A 15,346-nucleotide genomic window follows, 5' to 3' on the forward strand; every position below is an offset into this window, starting at 1 on the left:
CCTCAGTGGGTTACATTTCATATTAGCAGTTGCAAAATTGGTCAAAATTCTCMAGTACATTAATTACACTCTTCCTTACCAAATGTGAAAATCCTGTTAGCTGCCGTTGAAGTGTTTGAAATGAGTACTGATAATATAAATCTTCTCCATAGTGTTATTATAGATGTAGGATCTCATGCTTTTTGTCACAGATGAAAGATCTTATTGCAAATTAAAGCATGTGAGAAGGTCTCTCCSTGTTGAAAATCAGCAATGGCTAAAAGAGTTTTCTTCCTTCTTATTAAATTTTTGTCTTTGCAGAAGGTGTGATTCACCTGACCTTGTAGTTGAGTTAATTGACTCTTAGACTAACCTGCAGCACTGGGRGATTCTTTTGTCTTGGAGTTTCACAAGGGCCTCTTCTGCAATCTATYGTGTTGTCAGAATTATAGACCAAGGAGCGGGCAGAGTGCTCCCTGTAGGTCCTGGGCATCCAGCAAAGTTCCATAATATCGATCACCAGTTCAATTCAGCCTTGTGTGAAACAGGAACATAAAGCACTTCTGGGGACAGCAATTCCTGCTCTTGGGTCCCAAAGTAAAGCAGAACTTCTAGATGGAGATAATTTTTAAGTGAGGAAATAAGTTAAAACTCCTAAAGTAAGTTTTGGTTGTTTATATAACAGTGCAGTTTTGTAAAAGATGCAGGGACCAATGACTTCAGAAACAGCTTTTATCACATCTTCAAAGCAATGAGAGTCTTCAGATTTGCTTTTGGTGTGAAACCTTTCTCTGTTGGGAACTTGAAGCTGGTTCCTTGGCAGCTTTAAAAATCAGTTGAGGGTGGCAGGTAATGGGTCATTATGGCTTCCTGTCAGTTTAAATCTACCTGATGGGCTGTTTGTCAGCCTTGTGTGATGAGGTGTGGCCAGACTCACAGGGATATTTAGGGACCTGGCTCACTGTTATTTCTGTGGGCATTGAGCAAACTCTCTTTGAAATTAAGCTTGCATAACGATATTCCTGTTCCCAGCTCAGAGGTGTCCAGAATCATAAAATTGTTAACTTTGGAAAAGACCCATAAGATCACTGAGTCCAGCTGATCCTGTGCTTCCATGTTCACCACTAAACCGTSTCCCCAGGTGCCACATCCAYGCTTTCATTTCAACATTTYSARGGATGGTGAATCCACCATTTCCCTKGGCAGACTGTTSCAAGCCTGACCAWATTTCAGGAAAGAACTTTTYSCTCATATCTARTCTAARCAGTCCTCCTTCTGGATGCTACTTCTGTTCACCTCCAGATGTTCCTTCTGGCCCTTCTTGTGGAATTGGTAACTTCYAGGCACCTGGAACCTACCTGGTTAAAATAACTAGTACCAAGAAATTAGACAGCCTTGATCTGCTGTCCTAAAGGAAGGATTTTGTAAGGGAGCTAGTGGGAGCCTGGTTTTGTTTTCTTTTGGGTTGGAAGAACTCAGAGAGTCTCTAATCCCAGAGGGAAAACCAGTTTATAACGGTGCATATCCTGCATGGGCACTTTATACAGCAAAAGCCACATTACTGGATGAAACCAGAGCGTTCTGAATTTATAAMTTGGCTAAAATGATAGGAGATTCAAAGCACAGATTAAAATATGATTGAATATTTTGGCATTRGGAAAAACTGGCTCCCAACCTTTGCTGCAATTCAGAACAGTACTCTGGAAATTTGGAGGACTTTCTGCTTTTAATACGATTAAAGGCCTCTGGTTTTATGTGCCTTTGACTGTGCCAGTTTCTGCATAGTGATGGATTATGTCAACTATTCATTAAGACAATGTCTTTGTAGTTTGYTCTTCATTAATTGCTGCCATTATGTTTTGGTTTCTGTTGAGTGCTTATGCCTGACTGCACAGATGTCCTGAAGCAAAGACATGATATTTAGGAAGGSTTTATTTAGGAATGATGATAGGAGYAMGTTGGCTTGGGCATGAAGAACAATGTAGCTGGGACTCTTCAGGTGAGAAAAAAGATGACTTAGAGRCATTACAAGCAAATTTTGAAAAATCCCGTGTGTCATAAAAGATAGAAGAAGAATAGGTTCATTGTGTTATCCCTKATAAGAGCTGAGTTTGGCCCTAAACAAACAGGAGGAGGCTCATGATGCAATGGGCAGCAGGGGGTGATTCCTCGTCAAGGGATGTTGTGAATGTCATSGGTTTACCTGAGTTCAGGGGGAGGGTGCAGAAGTCTATATGAGACAAATCTATAAAAAGTTATTGATACAGAAGTCGCATTTGTCTCTGAATTTGACTCCTGRATTCCAGAGTTCTGGAGGTAGGAGAGAGATGTTTTTTCTGTTCATTCTTGTTCTTAGGCTAGTAAGAGAAAAAATAGTGATATTGGATTAATTATCCCTTCTGTCCAGCCCTGCAACCCCATGTTATGGCAKGTTTTTATGCTGGGGTAGAGAAAAACAGTGTTGGATTTGGTTTCTTTGTGGTTTTGGTTACGTGCAGGGCTCATGGKGTCACACTGARTAAATTCCTGCCTGCTGTGTTTGCRATGTTTGCTTTKAGAAGTTTMTTCTGTTACCTGGTTATGCAAGCTAAGGAACATCTTCTTGGAAAGACATGAGGTGTAAGGTCTGTTTTGGGGCAAAATATTACCATATTTGTTGCTATAATTTGGTACAWTTATAGACAGTTTTGGGTGTTCCTGGCCATTCTCAGACATCACAGGTCTCCAGTGCRTCTGGAGCAGAACAGAATTATTTACAGGTTACGTGAGCAGAACCTTTCAAATGTGATGGATACTGGACTGTAGATTTTCTTTATATTTTATCCAATTTGAGAGTTTCACCATTGGAATGATAAAAGGGTTCCACATACACAGAACCTGGAGGGCACAAGCTCATGTTCATCTCTCTGCAGCCTTTGAAATAAAGCAGATTTTGTGGGAAATATAATACTTTTAAAAAGCATTCCTGGGACATGGAGGGAGTTTTAGAAGTTCTGCTCTTCACTGCTAAGCCTGACACATTGCTCTCTTTCCTCTCTCCATACCAGGGATGTATTTCCACAAGGGCTGCCTGATGAATATGCCTTTGTAACTACCTTTAAATTCCGGAAGGCTTCCAGGAAAGAAGACTGGTATATCTGGCAGATTATTGACAAGTACGGCATACCACAGGTAAGAGGCCCTTTTGCAGCCAGCAGGAACAGCCTTCTTGTTTGTTTGGTTTTTTGTTTTTTTTCTTTTTTTTTAATTTTTGCCATGAGCCAGTTTTCTTGCCTTAACCTTCTACTCCTTTTCTTGTGAACTGGTAAAAATTCCATTRCTCTTTCAGTGCATTTTGCTGAAATTCCTCTACCTTTAAGTCGAATCCTGGAGGAAGTTTTGTTGTTATTAGGATGCAAATAAATGCATTAGTTGGAGAGGGAGCCAAAAACATAACATCTTCTCCTTCAAGCTACTGTTCAGGTATTCAGATAGCTCTAYTTAAGGAAAATAGTTTGCCTCTTTGGAAAAAGATTGTCACACAGAACGGTGAATTATGTCAGGTTTTGCACAGACTTTTAGGTATCATGTAAAGGCATTTTGGGTTCCTGCTCTGGATGTGCTGTAACCCCTGTTACAGCTCCAAAACCCTGAGTCCTGACTGCTGCACAATTTGATCTAAAAACTTTTTTTGAGTACTCTCAGGCTCTCAGAAGAAAAATACTATCAAGGCCTACTAAAGGGCTGTCTGTCCCTACACAATGTGTTCTTAGCAGCTTGGGAGAGTTTAGCTGTTCAAGGGTGCTTGAGGAGGGAGTGATTTGGATGGGCTGTGTGTTTTTCTGCTCAGCACCAAAYGTGGTGGTGATGGCATTACCCAGAACTCTGAACTGGACTGTCAGCATGGGCTCTCATAGCCATGTAATTCAGTATTACTGCTTTRTATTTAAAAGGATTTTGGGAACTCTCAGTGAAGGGTAAGTGCAGTTTGAAGAGTTAGCTAATTGGGTTTGAGACAATGGTAAAAGGTTTATATGAAAGTTATTATCAGCTGTGACTTTAATGAAATGTCATTTCCTGTGCCACATACATTCCTAGCTGCTGCAGAGTGAGAAYGTGTGCATCACTCAGTATTTCTTGGACGAAGTTGAAAACTTGAACTGCTCAGGTGTGAAGAAGAAAAAAACCTCAATATTTCCATCAATAATTTCAAAAGTGCCTTAAATTGTGATGCCAGAAATGCCTTAAAGCCCCATGAGCCTTGTTTCATGTAAAGTTGGTCATGGTTTGGCCACTCCCTCGCAGACCTGCAGAGCTCAGAGGTGCAGACCCTGCTGTGCCAGCAGTGATCCCAGCAGGCATTCCATCCCCAGCTGCACAGAAAAGCTGGGTCAGATGTGGAGTCAGCCCATCCTGGGTTCCTCACATCACACACAGCTCAGTGCCAAGGTAGCCCAAACTCCTCCCAGCTCTGCAGTTYGTGGTCACACCATTTTTTCCTGSCTCTGYCTGCTTCATTCCCTGCTGCTTGACGGTGACTGCCAGATTTTGGTAATTAAAAGAAGATATCAATTTGTAAATGAACTAAAAGCTGCACGTCTTCAAGAGCCTATTTTTGCCTGCTCTGTAGCTTGCAGGACAGGGGATGGGGTGTAKCTGTAGTTTTCAGGTCAAAGCATCTGAAATTAAGCATGGGCAGTTCCACAGCTCAGCAGACTGATTTCATACYGGGAAATGAAGCATTTTCCCATATCCCACGGGCCAAATGAGGTAAAGGTACCTTTGGAGAGATGCCCCTGGAGTGGGCTGGAGTGTGCCACTCTCCAGCCATGGCAGCAAGGTGGCCTGTGCTGAAACCATGCCAAGGGTTGTACTCACAGGAGACTTTAACTGCTCGTGGGTCTGCACCAAAGCCTGACAGCCCCATCTTATCTACTGGCAMAGGTGTGGGCTCCCTGTCCATATCATCCACAAAATTCCATCCTCTGCTCTTTGCTTGGGCTCCCCACCCCAGGCTGTGCCATCCCTGGCTCTGGGGTGTCGGTGCTGATGAAAAGCAGTCAGGAGGGAAGGGAAGGCTTCGTTCCTCAATAAAACCCTTTCTGTTTGCGTGCAGGTGTCGATCCGGCTGGACGGAGAGAACAAAGCTCTGGAGTACAACGCTGTGGGGCTCACCAAGGACGCCGTCAGGGTGGTTTTCCGAAACRCGCGGGTCAGCGACCTGTTCGACCGCAACTGGCACAAAATCGCCCTCAGCATCCAGTCCAAGGCTGTCTCGCTGTACATCGACTGCAGGCTGGTGCAGATGCTGCCCATTGAGGACAGGGAGAACATCGACATTCAGGGAAAGACTGTGATTGGCAAGCGCTTGTATGACAGTGTCCCCATTGATGTGAGTACTSCATGTGCTGATTGGAGTTGGGGTAGCGTTCAGCACTGGGTTTGCAGCCTGTGAATGGGTTTTGGGGGGTTTATGTTGCAATTGACCCTTGTCCTGAGGCAGCATGGCTGAAATGTTGCCAGTGTTACATAGATTGGCACCTTATGATGTCCAGGACTTGCTGTCTTTTTATGTGAGACAGATCTCTCCATAACAGAGATTAAAAATGAGAAATTTATTTCACCTTCCTGTCTAGTCACTGAATGTGCTACAGTTAGAAGCAGAGGCAAAATCGTACATAAATATCAACAAACTAGAAAAAGGTCTTTCTCCATTTGATCTTGGCATTCTGAATGTTTCCACATGTGATAGAAAGAAAAGGGGGAAAAAAGGAAACTTGTTAACTCAGGAGAGTTGTGATATATTCTCCATTCCTCAGAAATTAAATGRCTCTTGGTACAAATGAACCAAAGTTGAGACACACAGGCTGATTGTCCAGCAGCGGTGTTACCCTGGTATAATTTATGTGTGAYTGCTTGGTGTTTGAGGCTYGYATAATCTTYCTTAGCTGTGCCAAACYGATGGCACATGCATATCAAATGTGYTCATAACGTTTCTCAYRCAGGAATAAAYGGTCAGGAGATGCAAGGCACAACAGGAGAAAAACAGACCTTGTGTCAARATGAAATTCTAAGAGGGATGGATAGAGCCAGCATATGTCTTCTCAGACAGAAATTTGGCCAGAACATGGGGATTAGCATGARAACCTGCACCAGAATTTGAATGGGCATTTTCAGGGTCTCATTATCTCTGCTCTTGAAGCACGCTGAGATATTGGTCTACTATTGATATGGAGAGATAGAGATTGACTGCAGGATCCATAGAACCGCTCTGAAGTTAGCACCATCTGTTTTTTGTTTGTGTTTTCCTGCTCTGTTTGTGTCCAAGCAAAAGGACACAGGGTCTTTAATAATTCACTGTCCTGAGACTGCTGTCTCCCTTTGTCTCCCAGTTYGATCTTCAGAGGATGGTGATTTACTGTGACTCTCGGCACGCYGAGCTGGAGACCTGCTGTGACATCCCCTCTGGACCAGTAAGATCCTTTTTGTCTTTTATTCATTTTCACATGAACATTCCTCATTGAAATCTATTACATAAATCAGGGAATATTTGGCAGTGTGGGATTATAATTTTTTTTTAATAAGGGTGATTGAAACCTAACTGTGTAATTGGCAGTGTAGCAGCGCCAGGGGAGGACCACAGTAGMGGGAAGAGTATGAGGAATTTGAAGTTTCCAAGTTCCTCTTTTCTTGTCCAACTGTCAGGGGAAACAAAGCCCTGAAGTGATGATGGAACAACAGAAATACAGCATGAAATATTCAACATGTTTCCCACTGGTTTTATTTGGGAACAACTAACAAACAGTTCCAGTTGCTGCTTATTTCCCTGTGCCCAGTTCTCACTAGAAACTTCCACTCTCCTTTCACTCTTCTCTCCTCGATCTTGGTTAAAGAGGTTCATTGTTCATTTTGCCACATTTTCCCCTATTGCTTGGATAAATGGCTTTTGTGGGATTTCATTCTTGAGGAGGGCTCATTTGCCTGTGTGGTACACATTAGTGCCTGTGGGGTTTGTCTAAAGTGGGTGGAAGGGGAAACTTTCCATCATCCAAAGCTTTGTCCTGACCTTGGGTGTTTGGGTGCAGTGCCAGGTCACAGTCCTGACAGAAGCACCTCCCCTGGAAGTGAAGCCCACTGCTGGCAGTGAGCAACTTGGACATCTCAAGATTTTCAACTGCTCCTGTCCTCCTGGACAAAAGGTGAGTGTTGAGAAGAGCATGTTTCATTTGGGGTGTCTACAGAGGTAATGGAAGTTTCCCCGAGTGTTTTCTCTTTACCTGACTCAGTGATTCTGATCTTGCTGGTGGTCCTGGTAACAGCACTGAAAACAAAGTGGTTATTCTTACCCAGCTCAGTTATGTGCATCTTTCTTCACATAAAATAAAACAGATTCTAAAGATAAATGTGGCCACACTGAAAAAAAATCTTGTAGCTTTTAAAAGCAATGTTCTTGCTTATTCTGATTCTCACTGGGATCTCTGAGAAGCCAGCTTCATTGTCATTGTTCCTGAGGGCATGTCAGCTTTATTCTCTTCTCTGCTTAAACCTGAAAACATTTTTGTTGCCCTCAGTAGTTTTAGGATCCAGCCCCTTGCTTGATTATAAAATGAGAAGATCAATTTGATTAATTATGTCTTTTTTGTCTCAGGGGGAGAGGGGTCCACTTGGCTTTGAAGGCCCCAAAGGTCAAAAGGTCAGTAATTTTTACTAGTTCATTTATTTAATAAAAACAGCCACAGTGRAACAATTTCAGAGTAAATTGAGGATTTGAAGATTTTGAGAAATAAGAGTCAATTTAGCATATGACTAAGTTCAGACAGTTTGGGGTGAGCCTGKGGACTGCAGGAGGCTCTGGCCATGTTGTATATTCATTTTATGCTTKCATTTAGGCTTCTCTATTGCTGCTTTGTGCCATTCTAAGAGTCAACGTGTTGCAAAATCCTTAGAAATAGCTTCTGAACTGGCATTTTTGCAAGTTGCAGTCATTCAGTAGGTCATGCACATCTTCCATGGTAGGTCACCTGGAAAACCAGGTGCTGCTTCCACGCTGTGCCTTGCTCAGCAGTAATTTATGTGCATAGTTTGGGTAGCAGCCTCCCAGTCACACTCTAGAAAATTTCATGAGACTTGGGGTAAAGGATCAGTCACAATCTGTTATCCTTAGCAAGATTGTCTGAGTCATGGTGTTAAATATAGGCCACTTCCCTCAGTGCTCTTCTTCCCAGATAAAAGGGTGGGAGAGTGGTTGTGACGTCTGCCTCAAGTTTCACAGAGCAGCCTTTATCTCACCCTGCATGTTCTGCAGGCTCCTTTGATATACACGTGTGCATKCAGCATAAACACATTTTGCTCTATTCCTGGGTACAAATAGAGCTGTGAGGCAGCAGACTCAAAGAGGGCACTTGTACAGGAAGAAAACAGAGTCACAACATTGCTGAAGAGGTGAAAGTTGGTGGTGTTGGTGGTTCCCAGTTTTACCCATCTGTGTGATTGAAAAGATGTTTGGGAAAAAGTTGTATTCAAACCTGTTTCCATCTGAATCACTTCTGCAAATTGATTGGTGAAAAATTGAGTTTTATCCCACCAGAAATCACTCAGTTATTACAAAAGACTGTGGAAGGGGAAAAGAAAAATCCCTGGGTCTTGGAAGGTCAGACCTCCTCAGAGATGTGTTGTTTTTTGACAAAGCTTGGCCTGCTGTCTGCGGGGAGAGGTTTTGGAGATAAGAATATGCCTTTTGGAGGCTGGGATGAAAGAACATGGGCTCATTACTGCTCAAATGTGCCTGGCTCAAAGCTCAGAAAAAAGCTCCTTATGCTCCCACACATATATAAATAGGAGCTTTCTATTTTAATCTGTGACAGCTGAAATAGTGATGGGCTATTCTGAGCAATGGCAAAGCCATGAGTGCTGTGAGGAGGTTGCAGAAAAGACAATGATGGTAATGTCAAAAGGGCCCTGCAGCAACAACCCATCGTCCTTCCCTGCTTTGCCAAGGTCTCTGTGCTGGTGAGGGTGTCCCAGTGTGTCACAGGGGACAGTGCTGGCATTCAGGACAATCCCACACCAGTGGGATCCAAAGGAGGGCATCTGTGAGAACAGAACCAGCATTTCTGGAGCAGACCCTCAAGGGCTGGCCCACTCCTGCAGATTTGATTTTCCCTGGCTGTAGTGCTTTGAGATTTTCACACAGATAAGGCAGGACCGTGTCAGCTCAAGCACCTGGGGATGATACCATTTGAATCCAGGATCTGACAACAATTTACTACAAATGTGATGATTTGAGACAAATGACTTAGCTTCTCTATCAGCTAAATAAGGCAAGTAGTAGATTTTTCTCCCTACTAGCAAAGATGTTGTGATTAAATAACATACACTACTCCTGACWGCAGTTCTTACATCGTTATTGCCAAGGACCAACTTGTCACAGTCCTTGCTCTGGTGTTCAAGAATGAATTTTGCTCTCCTCCTCTCTCTCTGCAAAATTWCTGAGCTACCCAGGCTAAAATGTTGGCTATGGGGAGGGAATTCAATGCTATTTGTAACTCCCCAACATTACCACCTGTATTTATTAAAGAAAGATTAAGATATTGGGTTTCTGATCTTCTCTAAGCCTTCAAAGGCAGGGCAAAACAGGAGAGCTTGCAGTTACTAAAAAAAATGGATAATTTTCCTGGGAGATAAACACCTCTGCCTCAATCACCCATGCTGCCAAACTGAGAGTAATGCATGGAGACAGAGCTGATAAGTTTGGAAGGAGATACGGTAAAGATTGTACTGGGAAAGGGTTATGCAGGAAATAGCTGTGGCAGAATTGGCCAATGTGTCTGAAGTTGGGTCCTGTTGATAAATTTTAGATACTAATGACAACCCAGTCCAATTTATTTTCCTTCCACAGTCTCTCTGCAGGTTGTGTTGTTTGCAGGCAGCCAGAATTGCTGGYTGGGGCACTGGGATGATCAACCGGCTTCTTCTCTCTTCTAGCACTGCTATTGATCCAAATTCAGAGAAAATCCTTTCTGTCTGAGATGTGTTTTTGTCCGCACAGAAATTGCAATGCTTACCTACCATTGTGCAGTTTGTGAAGTTCAGTGTATTGGACAAGCTCTAGCTTGGATRTATCTTTCCCTCCAAATTAGAAAGTGACTTAAAATTGAGATGGTTGCATAAAATTTTTTAGGAATTTTACCATAGCCTTCTTAATTGACCATGACATAACTTTTGCATATATCCTACTTGCTCTGTGAGTTTTCCTTCTTTCAGCAAAAAACAAAACAGAAAAGTTAAAGAGAGAAACTTTTATATTTCCCATGCTTTCAAAAGCATTTCTTCCTGGAGAAAAGCAAGCATGACCCTAACTAATGTTGTCAGTGTCTGGTGCAGCTAAGCACATTTTTGAGGGGGCATTATCAGAATAAATTGGATAGAAACACAAATTTAAATTCTGCTGTAGTCCATGTGGGGAGATTTGGGGAGAGCAGGGGTCATCAGACTTGTTGATGCTGTGGTACTGGAGGGTCCTGCTCCATGACTGAGACTATTTCAGTGGGATGCTAAGTCTGTACTGCAGCCCACAGTGCCTGATTTCCCTGCTAGCCAAAGATGGTRGGAGGCACAAATAGGTGAGCATGTTGTATTTGTTACTGAGGGATGGGGTACTGAGCACAGCACATTTCTGGTTTGTACATTTTGGGTKAGAATCTGGAAGGAGAGAGGTAGAAGTGTGTGGGCAGAGCCCTCTGCTCCCCACAACTCCCAGTGCTAGAGGAATTGAAGAAACTGTGCAACACTGCACATTGGCCTTAAACTAGTCCTGGTAGTGGATATATCCTCAGCTGGTCCTTCCTCTAGTTTTGAGACTGCAGAGCAGCATGTGAAAAGGATTTACGGGTATTTTTTCTGCACTTGCTCATTTTGGCACCACTTTTAGTTCTGTATCTGATAAATATTTATGAAATTTTGTATCTTCTTTTATTCTTCATCCCTTTTACCACTGTCCTTTTCAGGAGAACAGTGAARAGAAAGTTTTGCTCGTTTTTTGGTTGACCATTTTTCTCTTTTGCTCCCTCTGTATTTCATTCTCCAGTTATAATTTTTCTATTTTTCCACCCGTTATCAATCACATCTTTTCAACTGTCTCATTTCTGTGTTCCTGTCCCTCTCTCCCATTGGAACAAGCAGGAAGAGTGACTGTGTGTTCTGCACACATGTGGGAGGGAAGGGAAGAGTTAGCTGATACTGAAAATTTACTGCGATTGGAAACAAGGGGTTTAATTTATAATTGCAAAAAAAAAAAAAAAAGGCTCTCAAATCTAACAGTATTTTCAGGTTTATTTTTGGAATATTTTAGGCATGTACCCTCTAGGTCTTCTGCAAAGCACCTCTCCAAGTACTTTCTCGCTTAATAAAAAGTAAGGGCTTTTGAAATACCTCACAGGAGAAAACTCTCTGCCTTGCAAGTACTCTCCAAAAGCTTCTGTCTTTGTTTTCATATAAAAAATAGAATAGAAGTCAATCTGAAGACTTGGATGTTCAAGACATACAATTAGGTACACCCAGTCCTTAGGGCAGGAGCTGAAATCTTGACTGTARATCCTGGTGGGACCAAAAGTGTCCATAATTTCTGTCAAACCCTTGTTTCATCACTTTCCTTCTAGGTCTAAGAAAGGAATGAATTAACTCTGTGATATTAACACTCTTGTGTTTTTCAAGGGAGAAAGAGGCTTCCCAGGGCTTCCTGGACTGCGAGGAGAAAAAGGAGAGTCAGTAAGTAAGAAATACCCAATGATTTTGCATAAGGAGATGAAAAAATAAATAGTTGTTTTCTCCTTTATGGTGAGAACTTGCTCATGATGCATGCCCTGGTCAAACACGCTCCCTCTGTGGGGCCTGAATCCCAAGGGGAAGCTGATCTTCCTGGCACCCACTGTCCTCTCCTAGAGAGGGGCAAATGGAGAGTTCATCCCTGGACAGAGCTGATAACTGACTCAGTACTGACCTTCTAATTAAATATGTAAAGTATGGACCTTCTAATTAAATATGTAACTTGGATGCACTTGATTATACCACAGCTGCATGTCTGCTGGGGACAATGTGAGGCAACTGAACACAAAGAAGATGCAAATCTTTCTTGACTTTTTACATTCAGATAAATGTAAAGATACAGACCAAGATACAGCCTTCCCCAGCTGCAATTAATGCAAATGCCAGGCTGAGTTTTTAGGCAAGAAAATCTTTAACCCTATGTAAAATTCATTCCCGTAAGCGTTGTTGGCAACTGTACTTTTGGAAATGTAACATCAGACTCTTCCATGAATAAAAAATACAATGYTTTTCTGGCTGCAGTAGGAGAATTTGGGATAAGTTTTTTTTAGTTTAATTTTTCACTGAATTATTACCAAGGAATTACACCCAAGGAAAATTGCTTTCTGTGTAGTATCTGTGAGGTGACATATATAAAGATACATCTTGGATACATAACACGGAAAACATGAACTATATATGAACTATATATTTGTAGTGTTGTTTGATACCCTTGTTCTCAATGTACATTTTCCTCTCTAATTTTTTTTTTTTTTTTCATTTCTAGGGCAAAGCCTATGGTATAGGAGCAAAAGGAGAGAAGGTAAGATCTGATCCTTCATTRGTCCAACAAATTGCAAGAGTTGCTTGCTCTTGCCTTCTGTTGTTCAGAAGTTGCTTTTAGAGTGCAYAGGATGCAAAAGATGTGATACAGTTGGATTTTTGTGGGGAACTTTTATGCTGTAATGCCTTCTTCTGCAGAAAAGCTTTTGAGTGTTCATTGTTTTTTCCCCTTGGCGTTGAGTTTCTTTGTGCATTGGCCATGGAAAATCGTATCAAATCAAAATCATAATCTTTTCTTTGTGTAAGCAGCAGTGAGTTTGTGGAGGATAATGCACTAAAGAAATTGGCTGGAAGGATGAAAAACAAAAGGAAAGGATAATTTTGAGTTTATTGAATTTTTCAGCAGGATTAAATTTGGCTTATGAGGGGTCTGTCGTAGTCTTTCTCTCAACTGGATTTTTTCATTAATAAACTGATTTACAAAAGCTAGAATATTTTCTTACTTCAAATATTAGGCAGGACAGAKTAATAAGACTTGGAGCTTAAAAGTGAGGATACAGAATAACCACTGAAAATGTCTGGGTTATCCATCTTGGAAAAYTCTTTCATTGGTGATCAACAATGGGAAACAAGTAGAATGACTAGATTAATGTGCAATAAAGAAAGATGCTGTTTATGAGGCAATTCTGGCTATAAACTCTACATTCTGCACAACAAAAAATGAGTCTCCATGCCTAGACTTCAGAGGAGAATTAGTTTTTTCTGTCTGTAGCTCCGGACCACACATRGTTGAGGGTGTTTTCCTTATGATCAAAATGAAATTTCAACTTGTGGGGAACAATGGAAGAAGATTAACAGGAGGGTCTAGGAGATGAATGTACTAAGGAAGAAGTGATGGCTCATATTGAAAATGAGGTTAAGAATCTGTTGAGCTGTTTTTCTGGAGATCTGTGGTTACTGAATTGATCAGAGAATTGAAAACARTATTGGATTGTGATTGGAAAGGAAGAATGCTGCACTAGCACTAGAGAGAATGTGATGTTTGTGGCCACTGCATCTTCTCATTTGCTCTTTCTATGGTTATGATATATTGATTGTATATAGTGGTAATTCATCATGTGAAATTACAATCGAAATGAGGGCTGCTCATGGCAGAAAATGTTATTGAGCCAGGCTAGAAACATGGGGGCTATAAAGAGCACATTTCTGCAATCATTTTCTTGCAGTCCTCCCACTGACAGCACTATTTAGCCTTTGAGACTCAGGGTTCAGCCTTTGGAAACCAGCTCGTGTTTGGCAGGTGCTGRGAGTCAGTAGCGTGGTGGGAAACATGATGTTAATGATATAAGTTGTCYTGTAGTTAAAGCAAGTTCTTGTTTTCTTATGTTTTGAACCCCGCAGAAAAATGTCAGAAAATGTCATTCCATCTGTGTCATTKTCATGCGTAGGCAAACAGGTCTGGAGGGGGAAAAGCAGAGACGTCACAGTATGAGCWGAACTTCTTCAGCTGGAGTAGCCAAAGAGCCTTGAGTGCCCAAACAATTGTGTGGGCTTGGAGGACGCTGAGTTTATGGTCAGCTTGTTGTGTTTATTGGTATTTCTGCCAGCTGAGGCAGYTTGTTCTCATCTGTGAAGGGAGTTTGTTTGGTACCCAGGGTGTTTGTGCCCCCTGCTCACACAAAGGCTGAGTGTCAGGGCTCTTGCTGATGCAAAGATGTATCACCTGTATGTTCTTGGCTTGATTAAAAAGGGAGCCTCGGGACACAGAATCATAAAATCATAGAGGATCTCAAGTTGGAAGGATCCCATATGGACCATCTAGTTCAACTCCTTCCAGGACTACCTAAACTAAACTGTGTAACTAAGAGTACAAYCCAGATGTTTCTTGAGCTCTGACAGGCTTGGTRCCATGACCCTGTCCCTGTTTCAGTGCCCAGGATGTAGCAGAACCACAGGGAGTGTGACTGCAAGTGCCTGCAGTGCCAGTTACCATCTCTACTCCTGAAGAAAAGTAGAATAGCCTATGAAATTMAAACATTCCCAGACACAAGAACACYTGGAAGGAGAGGATTCATGTGTCTCCTTTGTTTACCTGCTGCACTGCAGTGGGTGCATGAGCAGGAATTCTTGTTTTTCACTTCAGCTGTGTCAGCTTTGTTTCCTTGATTTTTGTGGGTATGAGCCAGTGCTGGAAAGCTGGATCTGAGATGCTGGACTTTACTAACAGCTGCAGTCTGTGTGATTGTTGCTGTGCATGTGCTGTGGGATCCTTTAAAAGGACAAGGCTCACATCCTAAATGTTGATGGAACAAAGTTGTCTCATCTTTGAAAAGAYTGAGATGACAAGATTAAAATCATCCTCTTATTGTAGTCCTTCTCTCCAGCTGTGCCAGTGCCAAACACCTGTCAGACCACGCTGTTTCCAAGTGCTGTTTGCTGGCATTTATGTGAGATCTGAGGAATTTGTACAGGGAGAGTCCTGTGCTTTTCCAGGAGGACAGTAGAGGCACTAAGTTTGCTTCTCCAAGTCATTACCTTGGTTATATCACCAAATGAAAGCCAAAATGATGCTTGTATTAGAGTACAGAACGTGTYGAGCACATCATTAGTGGAAAACCCAAAGATTTTAGCAGCTATGGCTAAAAACCTGATTCATGTTGACATGAGGACTTGTGTGACTTTTAGACCCAGGAAGCTCACTGTGATGGTTCAAGCAGCAGCCTGGCTTGTTCTGCCAAACTTGAGTAGCTCAGAGTGATAGAGGATGCTTTTTATGTACAGAAACATGCATATGCAGCCAAGT

At 42.1% G+C, this 15,346-nt stretch overlaps 1 protein-coding gene across 1 annotated transcript in view; it reads left to right on the forward strand.

The window, feature by feature from the left end:
• Nucleotides 1-15,346, forward strand: part of COL22A1 (collagen type XXII alpha 1 chain) — a 191,134-nt gene that overhangs the window by 58,677 nt on the left and 117,111 nt on the right. The window contains exons 5-11 of the mRNA XM_057369171.1: nt 3,027-3,150; nt 5,075-5,350; nt 6,351-6,431; nt 7,044-7,157; nt 7,607-7,651; nt 11,671-11,724; nt 12,548-12,583. Of these exons, the coding sequence (XP_057225154.1) occupies nt 3,027-3,150; nt 5,075-5,350; nt 6,351-6,431; nt 7,044-7,157; nt 7,607-7,651; nt 11,671-11,724; nt 12,548-12,583 (730 nt within the window). The remainder of the gene's footprint in view (nt 1-3,026; nt 3,151-5,074; nt 5,351-6,350; nt 6,432-7,043; nt 7,158-7,606; nt 7,652-11,670; nt 11,725-12,547; nt 12,584-15,346) is intronic.

The sequence above is a fragment of the Malurus melanocephalus genome, unplaced genomic scaffold (assembly GCF_030028575.1).
Source record: "Malurus melanocephalus ecotype Western Australia unplaced genomic scaffold, MMel_1.1 scaffold_104, whole genome shotgun sequence".
Lineage (NCBI taxonomy): Eukaryota > Metazoa > Chordata > Aves > Passeriformes > Maluridae > Malurus > Malurus melanocephalus.